At 32.6% G+C, this 16,088-nt stretch overlaps 1 protein-coding gene across 1 annotated transcript; it reads left to right on the top strand.

The window, feature by feature from the left end:
* The first annotated feature begins 533 nt into the window (after positions 1-533).
* LOC137931276 (keratin-associated protein 19-4-like) lies at positions 534-12,809 on the top strand. The gene is made up of 4 exons (XM_068774710.1): positions 534-576; positions 3,478-3,643; positions 11,979-12,110; positions 12,517-12,809. The coding sequence occupies exons 1-4, from the start codon at positions 565-567 to the stop codon at positions 12,642-12,644; spliced, it is 438 nt and encodes a 145-aa protein (XP_068630811.1). The 5' UTR covers positions 534-564; the 3' UTR covers positions 12,645-12,809.
* Positions 12,810-16,088: the final 3,279 nt, after the last annotated feature.

The raw sequence follows: 16,088 nt of genomic DNA, 5'->3' as shown, positions 1-16,088 counted from the left end.
TATAGACCACCCAGGTAATAGAGTTTTTTTTTTGGTTCTTTTTATAAGGAACCTTTCGTGTGTTCCCTTGTCTTAGGCACGCGGAGATAATATGTTCTCAATAAATTTTTCTATGACTCTTTTATTTTTATCCTCGTCTTCACACATTTTCTTCCACACATCTTTCTTTATTGCTTCATATTTCCTTTCACGTACCTTTTTTAACCTGTCACATTCTCTTCCATTCATTTCCTTACTTACGTCACCTTTCTTACTTCACCTTCACCTCTGCAGTTTTACCTTTATATTATTTATTTATGTACTTTTGTCTATTAAAATATTACACATTTTTCTTTTCGTTTTGTTAAGTTCTACATCACAGGTAATAATGTTCACCATCGCCACGGAATATAAGGCGTAATTTAAATCAAACAAATGCGCGCACGCATAAAGTTCCGAAATATCCTTGGAGGACGGAAAAAACTACTCGACCGCCCGTACCGACGAACCGGTATATAAACGTACAGCGTTGCTTGCAGACCATCAGTCTCTCACCGACCGCTGAAACATAACCACATATTCATCATGAAATTCCTGGTAAGATATTCATTTATACGCAATCCATTAGTTCATAAACTTTTGCAACATATATATTTAACTATTCAATATTTACATTTTTAGTTTTTACAACTACAGTGTTTCTTATAGTTAAAATAGACTTTCCGAATCTATTAGTAGTGTCTGGAGAAATTTGGAGCCATTAATATGTGTAAATACATATTTAAATATACATTATAATAATGTATTGACGTTTACAAGGTGCATAGTAAAGCCTTTTCAAAAGAATAAATATTTATTTGATTAACTTATTTAAACAATAGAAACTTTCTGTAGATAACTCCGTGTGATTGTACAATAAAATTCCATGCCTTCGAATTATAATAAAATAAATTTAAAATGATTGTTAATAAAAAGTAAAAAAAAAACCATTTAAAATAATATGTTTTATTATAGTATTACAAATATATTTAAATCTTTGTAAAATTGTTTCAAAATGGAGATAAATTTATCTAAAAATGGATAAAATCACCAGAGAACAGAAGTAAACATAACTTAGAAAAGACGACTATATGTATTAATATATATACACATACATATATTTGTATTAACACTGTCATATATGCGAAGGTTCCTTGGAGGTTTTTAATTATATACTAGGATAGTCATATTTTGTCATTAATATACCGTTCAAATGGAATTACAGCTATATATAATTTGAGATATATTCCTAAAAGTGCACAGTCTTGAACTCTACAGGGTGATTGGTTATAGGAGTAAAAACTTTAAAGCCTCTCATCCTGTATAGCTACGCTTGTGGGTTCGTTCTGAAACCATGGTTGGATTCACTTCGATTCTCAACATTTTAGTCGCACAACGATAGAATTATAGGAAGTGAAACCTATCGAAGAAATAGACCGTGTGTTAATAATTGGTTATTCTTGTATTTTAATTATAGATTGTTTCTATGGCTTTCTAATAATACAATGTTGCCTACTAATAAATCGCACTTGCAACAGTTTACTTAATTTTTATTAACTTAACATGAATTATAATTAACACTCGATATGCAGTGAGTCAGTCAGTTACTAGCAAACGACGTAGTCGAGGTTGAGCTCTTTCTGGCGCCTTAGAGTTAAATAATAAACACGTAACAACAGAAGCTGAGGTCCACTCATAAATTCTATGTACCGCCCGCCTTAGCGATCTAACAGCTAACGGCAAGTGATGTAAAATGCCTAAGTATCCGAGAGAGCCTTCAAGATAAGCTATCCAAGCTTAGGAAATCTCTATTAATCCCAACTAAAGCAAAAATTTGAAAAAAGGTATTAAGGAATGTAAATATAATTTTTAAATCCTGATATAATTTATTAAGTATATATAAAACTTAAATAAGTAAAGTAAAGAATTTAAGTTACCCAAGACATTTCTTCGCGTTACGATAATGCACGTGATATTTTTTAAAGATCAAGATATAAATTATAAAATATTATTAATATTTGCAAAACGCTCTTAAATATTGCTATAAACATGTCCTATTGTATGAAAGAATATGGAGCGTATTAGACCATACGAATCAAGGTTTCGTAAATAGTATTTTTGTCTTTCTATCCCTTTGTGTCCAAAAAATATTTGCTTTCCTTGACAATAAGTTAACATTGGTGATGTATTATTGTGTTGGTATCACTGTATACATGTATTCACTATATTGTATTGTAGTCATTTAAATTTAGTTTTAAAATAAGTTTCTCTTTGTATTATATTTACTATCTTTGTCAGTTTTAACATCAGCTTTTGCTATAATCAAAAAAATATATTTTTTTAAATTCTTTAACTAGAAATATATTATAATTAAAATCAAGTTTTACATTTAAAATCGTCATTGAAACTTTCTTTATTTTACATAATATTGTTATTTGAACTGCATATGATAAAACTTAAAATTATTGATATGGTTAAAATTATACTTACAGTATCCGGCGATAGATATTGCACATCGATTTGGAAAGAGACAATCGGCTAATAGATAGGCAGATATAGATAGATAGATTTCCAATTAAAAAATCAATGCCAGGAAATTGGAAATTTAAAAAAAAATACAAGCATTGTTTCAATTAACTTCAAAAATGCAAGGAAATTGCGATACAACCAAAACAATCGGACAGCGTTTTTGAATTGCATCGAAGCGAAACTGTAGGAAATGCATTGCCTAAGCGCCTGACCTAGCCTCTTATAACACCTGACATTAAGTAGTTATAAACAAATCCAAATTGCTCAGGCCTTTCATTAACGATTGACAACGGTCAATTTGTGCGCCGTATAGCAGACCAGGTGGTCAAGATATAGTTAGCTAGTCGCTAATAAGTTAGATATCATAGCAGGAGATATACAGATTATAGAGCATTCGCGTTAAGAAAATAGTGACTTGTTTTTGTAAATTTATGAATTTTTTTATACTCAGACAATCATATGGCTAGAAGTATTGTAGAGAGCTCTCTTTCGTCCGATATAAATATAGAGCGCTCTAACATGGGATTCCCCGGATTAATGTAGCATAGCTGAGCTGAGTAATAGTGATGTGTCACTATTTAACGCATATGCATAAGAGAGTTGCAATAAAGATCTTAAATAAACTATTTAAAAACGGCATAATAAGTAGGATATCTTTGATGTGAAATAAACCAAAAGACGAAGAGAATTTAATGCCCCAGTGGCATACCTTGCGCTCTGTTTTGTCTAGACCCTGCCATTACCACTTGCAAATTTGTTAGGCAATGTCGGTTATTTTATTTCGTGTACCGAACGTTGTGTATGTTAAGTAAATAAAAATTATAGACGCTTTTATTCGGAAAACTGGAATTTTAATATATATACAGATAAAAAAGTTAAAAAATGTTAATATGAAATTATTGTGCTAAATTTATGAACGACATTCAACAGATTGTTGCTGCTATCGCTATCGCCGCCGCGTGCGCCGATGAAGCTAAGGTAGAGAAGCGTGGTCTCTCCGGTCTCGGATATGGCGGTCTCGGATACGGTGGTCTCGGATACGGCGGTCACGGTGGATACAGCGCGGGATACGGTGGTCTCGGATACGGTGGATATGGTGAGCAAAAATACTTTGTATATTTTTTTATGGCCCCCTTTATTCGGGATCTCTCGTTCCCCCTATCTAGCGCGGGACAGGGTCTTTTTATTTCTTATTATATTTTTTATATTCTTATTTTTAATTTTATTTCTCTCCTTCCATTTGTCACATTATCATTCATTCGTCTTCTGTCTTTCATCACAATGTATCTTTCTCTTAGCTTACTTCCTTCGCTCCTAAAACTTTACAACAAGATATTCTTAAATCTATAACAGTTTTTATTTTTATTTATCTCCTTCATATTTGTACTTTATCTTAATTTTTACATTTTTCTTAAATTTAACAACCTTACCATACGTTTATCTTTTATCTTATATTTGTTATTTACCATGCGATGCTGACTGTACAATAAGGAATTACACTGTTTAGACCTCAATTCAGTAAAATAACAGTAAATAACCTTGCTTTATTAAAAGAGGTTTTAAACTAAGTGCTCTCTGCGCCCTGTAGCCTCGATCACGTATTTTCTAACGTCATTGGGGCATTGTATAGATGTAAGGAATAAATAAAGTCCTTTAAATAGTAGATGATTATGATGGTTTCCCTTGGATAACATGATAATCTAAGTTCAGAGAATATTCATCATCATTATATCGATCATAGGATGTCCACTGTGGGACACAGGGTCTGGTTGGAAGCGGCCTGCATCAAACATCTGTTCTTGTAATAAGACAAGATATTCATTTATTCAAATTTGAACATTTAATAGAACTATTAGTGATCGTCAACTTTTTTTTTTACTTCTGCTTCGCAAGGTGTTATACTTTTAATGAAGAAGCAGGTTGAAATTCCCACATTAAAACAAATCTTTTAAATAGTTTAACAATAAATATATTGCATGTTCACTGGTAAATATAACCTAAATGATAACAAAATGATCAAGCGACATAATCGCCATTGATTCTTTTCATTTAAACATTCTTTTATATGCCTTTTGAATTTTGTAAATAGTTTTTTAATAATGATTAGCAACATTTTATTAAAAAGAATTTATTACGTTTATAGTAAATGAATTAGAGATATTTGGCAGTCGAAACTTTGGTACAGTCAGTTTTTAATAGCGCCTTGTAAATACACTATGAACGTTTCCTATTTTGTGGGCGGATCCGTGATCTTCCTTCTCTAGAATTGAAAATTATCAAATATATAATTTTAGTTCTATTCTATGAAGTAAAAACTTTATAGATGCTGTCATCAAAAATTCAAGAATCTAAATTTTCTAAAAGCGTCCAAATTCTACATGGCAGAACTAACCCTGTCTGGTTTGTATTCAAAGTGTTGATTCCCTTTTGCGTAATAGTTCGAAATAAAATTCGTACCGAAGTTTTCTTCCTTTGACTCATTGTCGATTCTCTTGGATACATTTAAAGAATCCTCTCGAAGTCCCTCGCGGATATCATGTAATGTTATGTTTTATTCTCTTTCAATTTGCAAGCCAATGTTACCGACTTGTCAATTGCTAGTTTAGCATTCAGTGAAAATAACTTTTATCTTGTAAATAACATAACATGGAATATCTTTTAAAAAAACTCTCAATTAGATCGCATAAAGTTTTCGTAATAGAGTTATGAATTTTAAAAAGTGAACGTTGAGTGGAAATTATATCCTTGCAGATTGCTCAAGAAAAACACCTACCTCGCTGAGAATTTTAAAAGGAAATTTTTAAAATATACCTTCTTTCATTACCCAAAGGTTATGTAATTAAGTGAAATTATTTTTCCATTCGTTCTCCAGTCGTATATTCATGTAATTAAGTTTGGTAAATGCCATAGGTTCGTCTTACTATCTTCACTAATGTTTGTTGTTTATTTAAAACTTCTATGTTTAATTGTTGTTATAAATTTATTATTATATTTAGAATTGCCCACGTCCACAGCTGGACACAGTCTTTCTGCATATATAATAGAAACTGTCGGAAGCTTCGTGTAATGTCTTCCGGAGACCTATACAAGGTCGTTACCACCTTGTGATTGGATGTCTTTCACTGCGCTTGCCAGTTCGTGGTTACAATTCCAAAACATTAAAAGTTCTAGTGACCATCTATTTTGAGGCGCTATGTGGTCAGCTGCCACTTTGCACATTTCAACCTCTAATTCGATCCATAACACTGTCCATAGTTCGTTGAGCGACTTTGAGGTTCCCAATGATATCTCTAGGGCTTTGACGACTTAGAAAGGGATTATGTCTGAATGTCCTTTATCATATGGTTGCAATTAATAAAATATTTGTCAATTAGTACCGGACAAAAACTAAATCGACTTACAATCCATTAGTTTGCAATATCAATTTACCGACGAGATTAAACTTTACTTATTGGTTTATAATAGACCCTGTGTAAGTGGAATTGCGTACAACGGTGACTAAGTGATAATTATGTGAGTTTGCATGCCAAGGATCAAACAATCCCACGTTCCCCAATGACCAGCATTGTTCTCACACGCCCCACTTCGGACACGTTTATTAATTACCTCAACATGAGAGGTTTGTGAATAATTAAAAATCTTTTTTTAAACATAATTACATGTTTGTAGCCATTTGGTAAGATTAAAATTGTGTGTTGTTCACTAATACAGTAATCATACGTAATTACAATTTTTTTTGTCATTGAAATTTGATATTTGAATATGTTTAAGTTCGGTTAGTTGTCTTAGACTAATAAGCGTATACATAGATGTATATGTTTTAGGAAGGCTGTCGTTGTAGATTTTTAATCTCATATAAAAAGGTCTTATATCATTTTATAAATTTTAACTCTTCGTTTTGGCTCAGTTAACCTTTTATTTGTGAACTATTGTCTGTTTATAATTTTAATTTATTATCAGAGTATCCTTTTTTATTTTTTTGATTTAATCAACAATTAGAATTTATGTTTTTCAATGTTCTAGTAATTTTACGATCTCAGATATTTGTCGTTTTAACTCTAAGACGCCCAGTACAAGGCTTATTGCAGCGAGGATATACACTAATCACCACACCAGGTTGGCGATGTGTGGTATTATGGTACGCAGTGGACGCTGCTGCCCATCCTCTGGTAGTTCGTATGTAAGCTGTGGCAATCCTATATAATTAATGGATAAAGAGTAAATTATGTAAAATTGTAACACGGGAATTGAACCCGCGACTTATGATCGCAATCTCAGCACTCTGCTATTGACCTATCACTGCTCTGAAGTATTGTAATATCTGAACTATTCTGCAGAAATACGCACATAGTTGGTACATACTCAAATGACATCAGACAGTAAATAATATATCAACTAATCACCAACTACATGCTTTGTAAATGTAATATTAGATGTAGTAATATATATTATTTAACATATATATTAATTAATAATTTGAAGTAGATAATTCTGTTCCTTATGGGGTGTGGACGGGGCCCATCGCTCGTGCAGCGGATGGTAGAAAGATTCTCGATTGGCGACCATCGGCTGATATGAAAGATTAAATTAGAAAGATGTACCGTGAAAGTAAAAATCATGTTATAATAATTCTTTAAAAAATTTCCAACCGAATTACGGGACATTTCAAAAACTTCGTCTTAACTTATTTGTTGTTTCCAAGTTTTTGGTTAAAACAACTTCAATATTCCCGAAGGCTGTATACTTGGTTGGTTTAACTCGATTTTTGCTTATCTACCGGACGTCGCTGCGGATTCCGAGCGAGCTTACCTTCAATAATTTATGCTAGCCTGGTAACATTTGAAAAATTGGTTACACAATAACGTGCAGTGTCGGACGCCATTTTATTTTGTTTTTTTTTTGTACTTGTCCACCGAATCGCGTCTCGCTTTGTTCTCGTTACATGTGCTTCATTTTTTTGTCTAGATTTTTTTTTCGAAATCGCGTGATTTCATAAAAATTAACGAAGCGAAGAATTATAGACGCCGTATTAAAATTAACTTCTTTGTGTACTTTGCAACGTGATTTAAATTTTCACTTTGTTTGCCAATTTTAAAGTGCAAAGATAAGTAAAGATGAATTTTATCTGTGACGTCTGGAGACATCGAAGACTAGATTACCAAATAACAAACAGCATAATCTATTATTATTAATATATTACATAATGTTTTACTAGTTGTTGAATATGTAAGTCAAAATTAGCAGAATAAGTAAATATGTAGACTATACTTAAGTTATAAATAAGTATCATGGTTTAACTTTATAAGACAGAAGTATGTCAAAACGATTTTATAGATACAAGATACATTTTATTTAATCAGAGCACAATAACTTTAACATATGTCATTATCAATTAAATAAGTGTAGTATCTTAAAGTTCGGTGTTTGATAAGAAATTTGCGAACTCATGTGGTTTTTTTACCCAAATTGTACTTAATAATTTAATTCAAATGTATTTATAAAACCTTTAAAAAAGTCGCAGTGGCGCAAAGAAAAAAAAACAAATAAACGTTCTAAAGTCGTTTAAGTTAAAGGAGAAGGTAAGAGTTGTTCATCGTTTTACGATCTTCTGCATGATCATCATCATTTCAACCGAAATCTCTTCTTCTTTGTCTTTCTTCTTCATTGCTGATTCCTTCAAGGTTTCAAGGAGGGTCGACAGCTATCTTTGACCTGCCTTTCTGAGTGCATCACTATGAGGCCCATCGGACATAGAGTCCGCCCATCAGGTTGATGATCGCTTTCTTGTTCTCTTTCCCCCTACCTTTCTTAGCTTATGTTGTCTCCTTGGTTGCCTTCGAACTACGTAACCGAAGTAGCAAAAAATTCGCATAAAGTAGATGGTAAAGAGCCATGGATTTAATTGATAATAAATCCGTTGTTTCTCCAGACAATCCAAGGTACGCATAGCATCCATCTCCGGCACATTATTTTAAAAGCATCGATCTTTCTTCTATCTACCGTGCAGATTGTTCAGATTACAATTACCTATGAGAAAATTGAGCTTATCAGAGTTCTACCAGTCTCATATTCGTGGTGTTGGTAAAACTTCTACTCTGCCATATTCTGGTCAATTTACTTATCGTATTATTTGCTATTTGAGTTCGTCTTCAAATATACTATACCCTTACGTATTCTATCTCATAGAGCGCTGCGGTCTATGATAGCTGGTCTCCTTTATCAATACACATTACATTGTTATTGATACAAAGGTACATAGATCTCTCCCGTAGGTTTCCATAAGACTGCTTGAAAGATGCCTGTATCCATCGTCTTCAAACTTATCAAGATGTCTCTTGAACCAACAGCCAGCAGTACAGCGAGCTATGTGGCCTGCCATTCCTCTGAAGTTTTCATTGCCAAGCAATGATTATATTTTATCTAATATATAAAATTCTAGTGTCACGGTGTTCGAACTTGAACTCCTCTGAAATGGCTTGACCGATTTTTACCAAATTTCATTCGCATATTCAGTAGGTCTGAGAATCGGCCACTATCTATTTTCCATATCCCTAAGTGATAACCCCTCTACGATCAACCCTTATTTTTTATTTGTTAATTAAAAACTTTAATTTTTTATGCAAAACAACGTTTGGGATCAGCTAGTAATTTATATAAATTATGTTCCTGCCAATTGCATTACACTTAGCCACGTTTATTTATTATTATTGTCGACCAAATTACAACATCAACCTTCACATTGACTATTGGATCCCCGATTAGTCACGCCTCGTGCACGGCCGATACGATCGGTGGAAGGCTATCCTTTTGGCTCATTCAGTTAAAATATGTAGTCACAGACGACTAGCTTCAACGCAAAAACCGAGTAATGCGTTCAATAAAAAAGTAATGGAAAAATATAATGGACTTGTTTTAACAACAACAAGAGTTGAGTCATGTTATTTTGAACATAAATACACGTCCAACTTGATTTTACAGCCCAGTTTATAAAATTCAGGTTACGTAAGTACTTTCATGTAATTAAGCCTTATTCAATCAAGTTCTATAATTTATAATTTGTATTACATACTGTAATACACTTAACTCTGTTTTTATATGATTTTGAAATGACGCGGTTCACCAATGAAAATGATTATACTTTTTTTACATGAATTTTTTTCTATTAGCACGAGCGGTGAATTTTTTTTAACTTCTAATTTTGCCAATGTGTTACAAAAAACATATCAGCAACAAAATGAGTAAATGTCCAAAGATGTTAGTGACGAAAAAAAAAACCCACATAGGCTGTTAATAACGAACGAAATTCTTAATTTGAATCAACTATAGTTGTGCCGGACATGTCTGAAGTATCTTTTGGTACAGTCAGTATAAATGCGTAGCCATTTATCAAGTAGCAATGAATAGTTGTAAAATTTAGTTTTATTCCTAATTTGAATTTGAATATTTATATTTTTTATTTGTGGCCTGAATTTTTTTCTAAAACAAATAATTTCTTTATATACTCTTTGGCACGTCTTTTGAGAAAATAAAAATATATAGTTTTTTTTTATATTACACGATTTTTTTTAGTGGCCGAACATGTTTTCAAATTTACTGTATGTCGTACGATTTTTTAAAGAACATATCTACCGTGTAAAGAAAGAGTTGGGTGTATTAAAAAGCTGTTATATTATTTTTAAACTTCTTTATTATCTTGAGCCAAGCTTGAATCCAACTATCTTTAAGCTTAATCTCTATTTATATAAGTCTAGAGTAAAATGATACATAGTGCATATAATCAAAATTGTATACTTTGAACACACACTATATTTGTTGTTACACAACACTTTCACCATTTTCCTTTTTCATTTCCCTTTCAATTTATCTTGTTACATTTAGGACACGTCTTTAGATAAATTTTGCGCGTACTATCTCGCTTTGTCAATGTCTCTAATTATATACTTAGAGACTCTACGAGAAAAGTTTCGTCAAGAAAAATATTAGTAGATATACATGTTGGAACTCCGTAGTTTCGACCGGTGTCGACAGATGGCGCTAGTTGTTCGTAAGCGTATAGGACACCGCGCGGTAGAGTCTATATTAGTCAGAATGGCTAACAGCATCCTGTACCAATCGAATATAGCTAGAATCGACGGTAATAAAGTAGACTTGACAACTACATACATATATACATACATACTTAAATCTTGTCTATTAGTGTAGTGGTACTCTAGCAGTAGAGTCACGGATTCGATTCCCGGGATACAATCTAATTCACATTGTGCGTTATATAGGATTGTCACTGCTCATAAACAAGCTTTAAGAGACAGCAGCGTCTTCTGTGTATCATATCTCACTAAAATCGCCAACTTGCCTGTCAAGGATGGCGATTGTGGGGTATCCCTCCATAGATATCTTTGGAAAAGACCTTGTAGTGTAGACTTGTTATGCCTTTCTCTAGGCTTCAAAAATTTAATAACTCTTTTGTTAATAATTGTGTAAGCTTTTATTATACAATCCCGGCTATTCTGAATTATTACATTTATTTTTTTTTTTATAAATATAATCGATTAAAATCAAAACATTTATAAAAGTTTACTAAGCAAAAATATCCAAACTACAGTGTAAAATATATATAAATATCTATAAATTTGTGTACGAATTCAATTTGAACTAAAAAACAAAACATGAAAAATGCCTTTTGACTTTGTCCGACTCATTTCATACGGGCGCTTTTGGAACTCTCTTAGCTTGTTGAAGGATAGCATCAAACTGTGTTCTATTGACAATATGTATCATACATAAGATATCACTTTAAAAGATCCTATGTTGATGCTAATAATTAATGTCTTTTTAAAATACTACAGTAAAATTGCTACTCACCTTGGGTTTAAGTCCATTTAGGCCATTGCAAATTGTTTAAAAGAGTACTAATTAATGTAATTTTTATAATTATCTCTGAAACCTAAATTAAAAATTTAGTTTCATTTCAGATTTGTTTCGTTTCAGCCTTGGTTCCGTTCGTTTATCTTAAAAATGTAAATGGTTATATAATTTATATTGCAAGCAGTTAGTTTTTGTTTTCATTATTTTCATTATTATAATTAAAACTACCTATGTCTTAAATAAAATAGCTTATTTATCTTTTAAATCTGCTCCGTTCTGCGTACTATGATCATTGCCGCATCAACATGCAAATCCGCGTGGTCAAGTTAGTTGCTTTTGTTTATACGGATCTCATTTCTAAATCAATCTCTTAGATAAATATCCATAATAGTTTTTTTCATGTCTTGTTTAATAACTGTGAGTTTGTCTATGAAGTTACACGTCGTTTGAATTAGAAAGTTGTGTCTACATTGACCAGTTCAAGAAAAGTTTTTAGAAAAATATGAGCATTGTAATATATGTAACACACTTTATAAATAATTTGTAATGTTGAATATTGTCGACAGTTGCTCCGGTTGCTGTGAGTAAGGTAGCGTACACATCCACCCACGGCGGCTATGGAGGCTATGGAGGCTATGGCGGATACGGATATTCCGGTCTCGGTGGATACTCCGGTCTTGGTGGATACTCTGGTCTCGGTGAGTGTATGAAAGTTATGATACTTTTTAACTTGGTAGCATCATTTATAACCTAACATCAGAAGGTTTCATGTTGAAATATCCTCGGCGTCATTTTGGGATATCATATCAGGGTTCTATCCTGAAGTGGTAAGCTTTATTAAATATCCCAAAGTGGAGAACACGATGTGCTTCCAAACGTTCATCTGTTTAAAGATAATAATACATATTTCTAGCTATGCTCTTTTTGCATGGTTCGGACTGCCTTTTATTATTGTGTTTAATGAAATCTATTCTTAATAAATTTTAACAATATTCAAGCTGTTTTATGTCCATTAGAACTGTAGGTTAAAAGTACTCTGTCGAGTAATAATAGGGTATGTAACTTGTTGATATGTTTTATTAAAAATGTAATAATTGTTTTAAGGCTATGGCGGTCACTCTGGATACTACAGCGCCCCCGTCTACAGCGGATACGGATACGGAGGTCACGGATATAGCGGTCTCGGTGGATACGGCGGATACGGTGGGCTCGGATATTACGGACATCACTAAACAACAATCCATCTAACCTTTTACTTACATGTGTTCTTAAGTAATCTAGTACCGTTTTAATGAGGCTGTTTGAAAAAGATGTGTCAGTTTGATTGATATATAAAATTTCTGTACAACGAATCTGCCGCGCTATTTGTAAATATGTAATAAAGTATACATTTTAAATGGTTATTTCATTTCAAAGATGATCCGAAAGAGTCACGTGACATTTGTTCAGAGTTGTCAACTTAAAAATAATTTATTTTTGATACACAAAGAAAATAGACAACGAACATATATATATATAAATATATCATAAGCCTACTCTTAACTTGGTCATACTTTATTTAAATATACAAGATGATTGGTTATAGATGAAAGAACTATAAAGGAGGTAATGAATATCACATTTGTAAGCAAACAATTTTAAGGCTTTTACACCTATTTCCAATAAAGTGATCACTCTAAATGAAGTGATCACTCTGATAAAGGCTCCAGGTAGTTCCCTTCCCTCTATATTAATTACCTACTCAATCGAACCTAATCTAAGATCGACGTAATCGTCTAACAGTGCCATCTATCGAATTCACAGCAATCTGAACGCCTTCACTATCAAGTATGAAAAACTTCGTACTACAATATACAACATAACCAGTTTATTATATACACCTATCCCCCGATTTACACGGTACTTGTTTTAAACGTTTTCTCTTTTACACGGTTTTCCAAATAAGTTTTTTTTTGTTTTAATAACCGATTTTATTATCACCTCTCATAATGTAAATATTTCTGCTTCAAACATCGAATCGACAGCACAAATAACTTCGAGTGATGAAAGTGAATTCGGACCTTCGATTCCGAAAAAAGAATGAGAGTAATTTCTTTTTTGTTCTTCTGTTTTATGTGTTGTAATTATATAAAAAAACAGTGTTTCCGTAATATATTAAATATTTTAACTTGTGAATGCATTTTTTTATTTCTGTGTACACCTAAAAATATTGAAAAAAATCAAAAAAATGTTAAATAGCAAAATCATGCATTTTCTGCAAGTTTTTCGATTTACACCGTTTTGACTTGAAATTTTTAATTTTCGATTTACACGTTTTTCTCAGGAACGTATCTACCGTGTAAATCGGGGGATAGGTGTATAAGAAACCGAACAGCGGTATCACAGCAGTAGAGAGATGAGACTTGCGATCTTAGGTCGCACGTTCGATTCCCGGGATAGTAATATATAATTCCTACTTTGTTTATTAATTATATAGGGTTGCCACTGCTCACAAATAAATTTACAGAGGATAGGCACCAGCGTCCTCTGCGTGCTGTTACACGACATCGCTATCGTCAATCCCCTTGCCAGGCATGGCAGATTGTGTACAGATATCTTTGATATATACCACCCATAGATATCTTTGGAGGAGATCTACCAGTGAGCTATGAGCAGGATATGCCAATGCATTCTTAGTTCAAACATCTTTATTAACAAATAAAAGCCTCTAGAGGAACATAGCAAATCCTCGAAATGAATGGTAGATTAATTGTAAAAATTACTTTTTTATTTTAACATTATCCAGGACGTTCACAGCTGGACAAAGTTATTGCCTAGATCAGTGATTCCCAAAGTGGTCTATATCGACCCCTAGGGGTCTATGACAACCTGAAAGGGGTCTACGTCAGCGAAAAATAATTTAGGGGTCCATGAAATGCAAATGGGGGTCCACGATAATGGATCTCAACACATACACTGGTAGTACCTATTTACTTAAATCATAATATACTATCTTATAATATCAAAACATTTACATTATTTATAAAAGTACCTATGAAGTAAAAAAATTATTATATATTGTGTAAGTTGTAGGATGTTGGTTCACTTTGTGGTCGCAACACATTTTAAACTTGTAAAAACCTGAGAGTCGCAGTCTCAGAGCTTCGCCACCTTGCACTGACTTGTTCAATTCGTCACTCTATAAATACGAATGTGGGACAAATACGTTTATTCGTCTCCTGAATCTTGAAAAGGAAATGCTAAGAAAATAATAAATAATAATTTATAGTTTATTTCATGTTTATTTAATGTTACATATATTTTACATAACAGATACATAATTTTATTTTGAGAAGTTTTAATTTAAATTCAATTAATAGATGTATAAATTAACATGTGTTTTTACTTTAAGTTTTTAACACTTAACTTCACTACAGTTAGAAATTTACAGGAAATCAATATCAGAAATATGGAAAATCCTCGAAATGAAAAATAGATTAAATGTAAATATTACTTTTTTATAAATACGAATAAATAACAAAAGCTACATCACGTTTTAGAGATCAAGGATGTGCTCTTTACCGTCTTTTTAAGAGCTGACGGCGATTTAGAGCATCTCATGGCAATTCTTCTACACGCTAAGTATGTTATATTTTTAAGTTATCACTTTTAAAATTATTAAAATAGTTTCAAGACACAGATAATGCTAATGTTACTGAACCTAAATTAGCATTTTGGCCTCCGCCACTAACGAATGTTGTTACTTAATTACCACAAGAACTTTTAAAGTCTTGCAAAAACAAACAGACGGTGGTTGAAGCTCAATGTTTCTTACAGAAATCCAGTGACCTATATATGTTTTAATTAATTATGTATATATATTGTATTCTATACTCTACAGACATTAGTTCCTTCTTTTGTTTTAACAATTACATTTAATCTTTTTTTGCTCGCGTTTCTGCATGTCATCACTGACTTACTAAATCTCTTAAACTAATTACTTACTTAAATTCTAGGTTCTTAAATCATTAGTGTTAACACTGGGCCTAATCAACTGGCCCGACCTAAATATGTAGATTTGAAAAATATTTTTAATCATAGTGACGTCACAGTTAATAGATTAGATTATATTTTTAATAACATATTATTTACACTACAACATTTATATTCTTGTTTTAAAAAAATAGCGACGGATACATGATAAGTATAGAAAATGACCAATATTTAGCCACTTTCGCACATGCAGCGGTAGTCTTGAAACAAAGTGCACCGCCCGCCAGCACGCTAATAAATGCGCATGCGGCAAACAATGCGAATCACACAACTGCCACCGCCAAATCACTCAACACGTGTTTCACCCTTCACGGGGCATCTTTAGGAGTTATGTTAGACCGATTCGTACCAAATACAGAGTCAACAATGCGAATTACACAACTACCACCGTTAAATCACTGAACACGTGTTTCACCCCTCCACGGGGCTTTTTCAGGAGTTATGTTACACCGATTAGTACCAAACACAGAGTCTACGCTTTGTTGCACGACTACCACTGCATGTGCGAAAGTGGCTAAATATTGGTCCTTTTCTAACTTAGGATTGACTTCTGCAAAATAACGCCTGATTCCATTAAATAAATGGATACATTATAATTCATCATCAACATGATGTCAGCCAATAGGAGCAGCGACGACTGGTCT

This window comes from Battus philenor, unplaced genomic scaffold, assembly GCF_028537555.1.
Source record: "Battus philenor isolate CCGP_79_NKW_IND1 unplaced genomic scaffold, ilBatPhil1.0.hap1 SCAF_11, whole genome shotgun sequence".
Lineage (NCBI taxonomy): Eukaryota > Metazoa > Arthropoda > Insecta > Lepidoptera > Papilionidae > Battus > Battus philenor.
The sequence above is the reverse complement of the archived record's forward strand: the minus strand, read 5'-3'. Positions and strand labels throughout refer to the sequence as shown.

Bases quoted from the DNA above. Each gene is read 5' to 3' on its own strand.
- LOC137931276 (XM_068774710.1), top strand. The intron at 3,644-11,978 runs GTGAGCAAAAAT...TATTGTCGACAG, and splicing joins TCTCGGATACGGTGGATATG to TTGCTCCGGTTGCTGTGAGT. The intron at 12,111-12,516 runs GTGAGTGTATGA...AATTGTTTTAAG, and splicing joins TGGTGGATACTCTGGTCTCG to GCTATGGCGGTCACTCTGGA.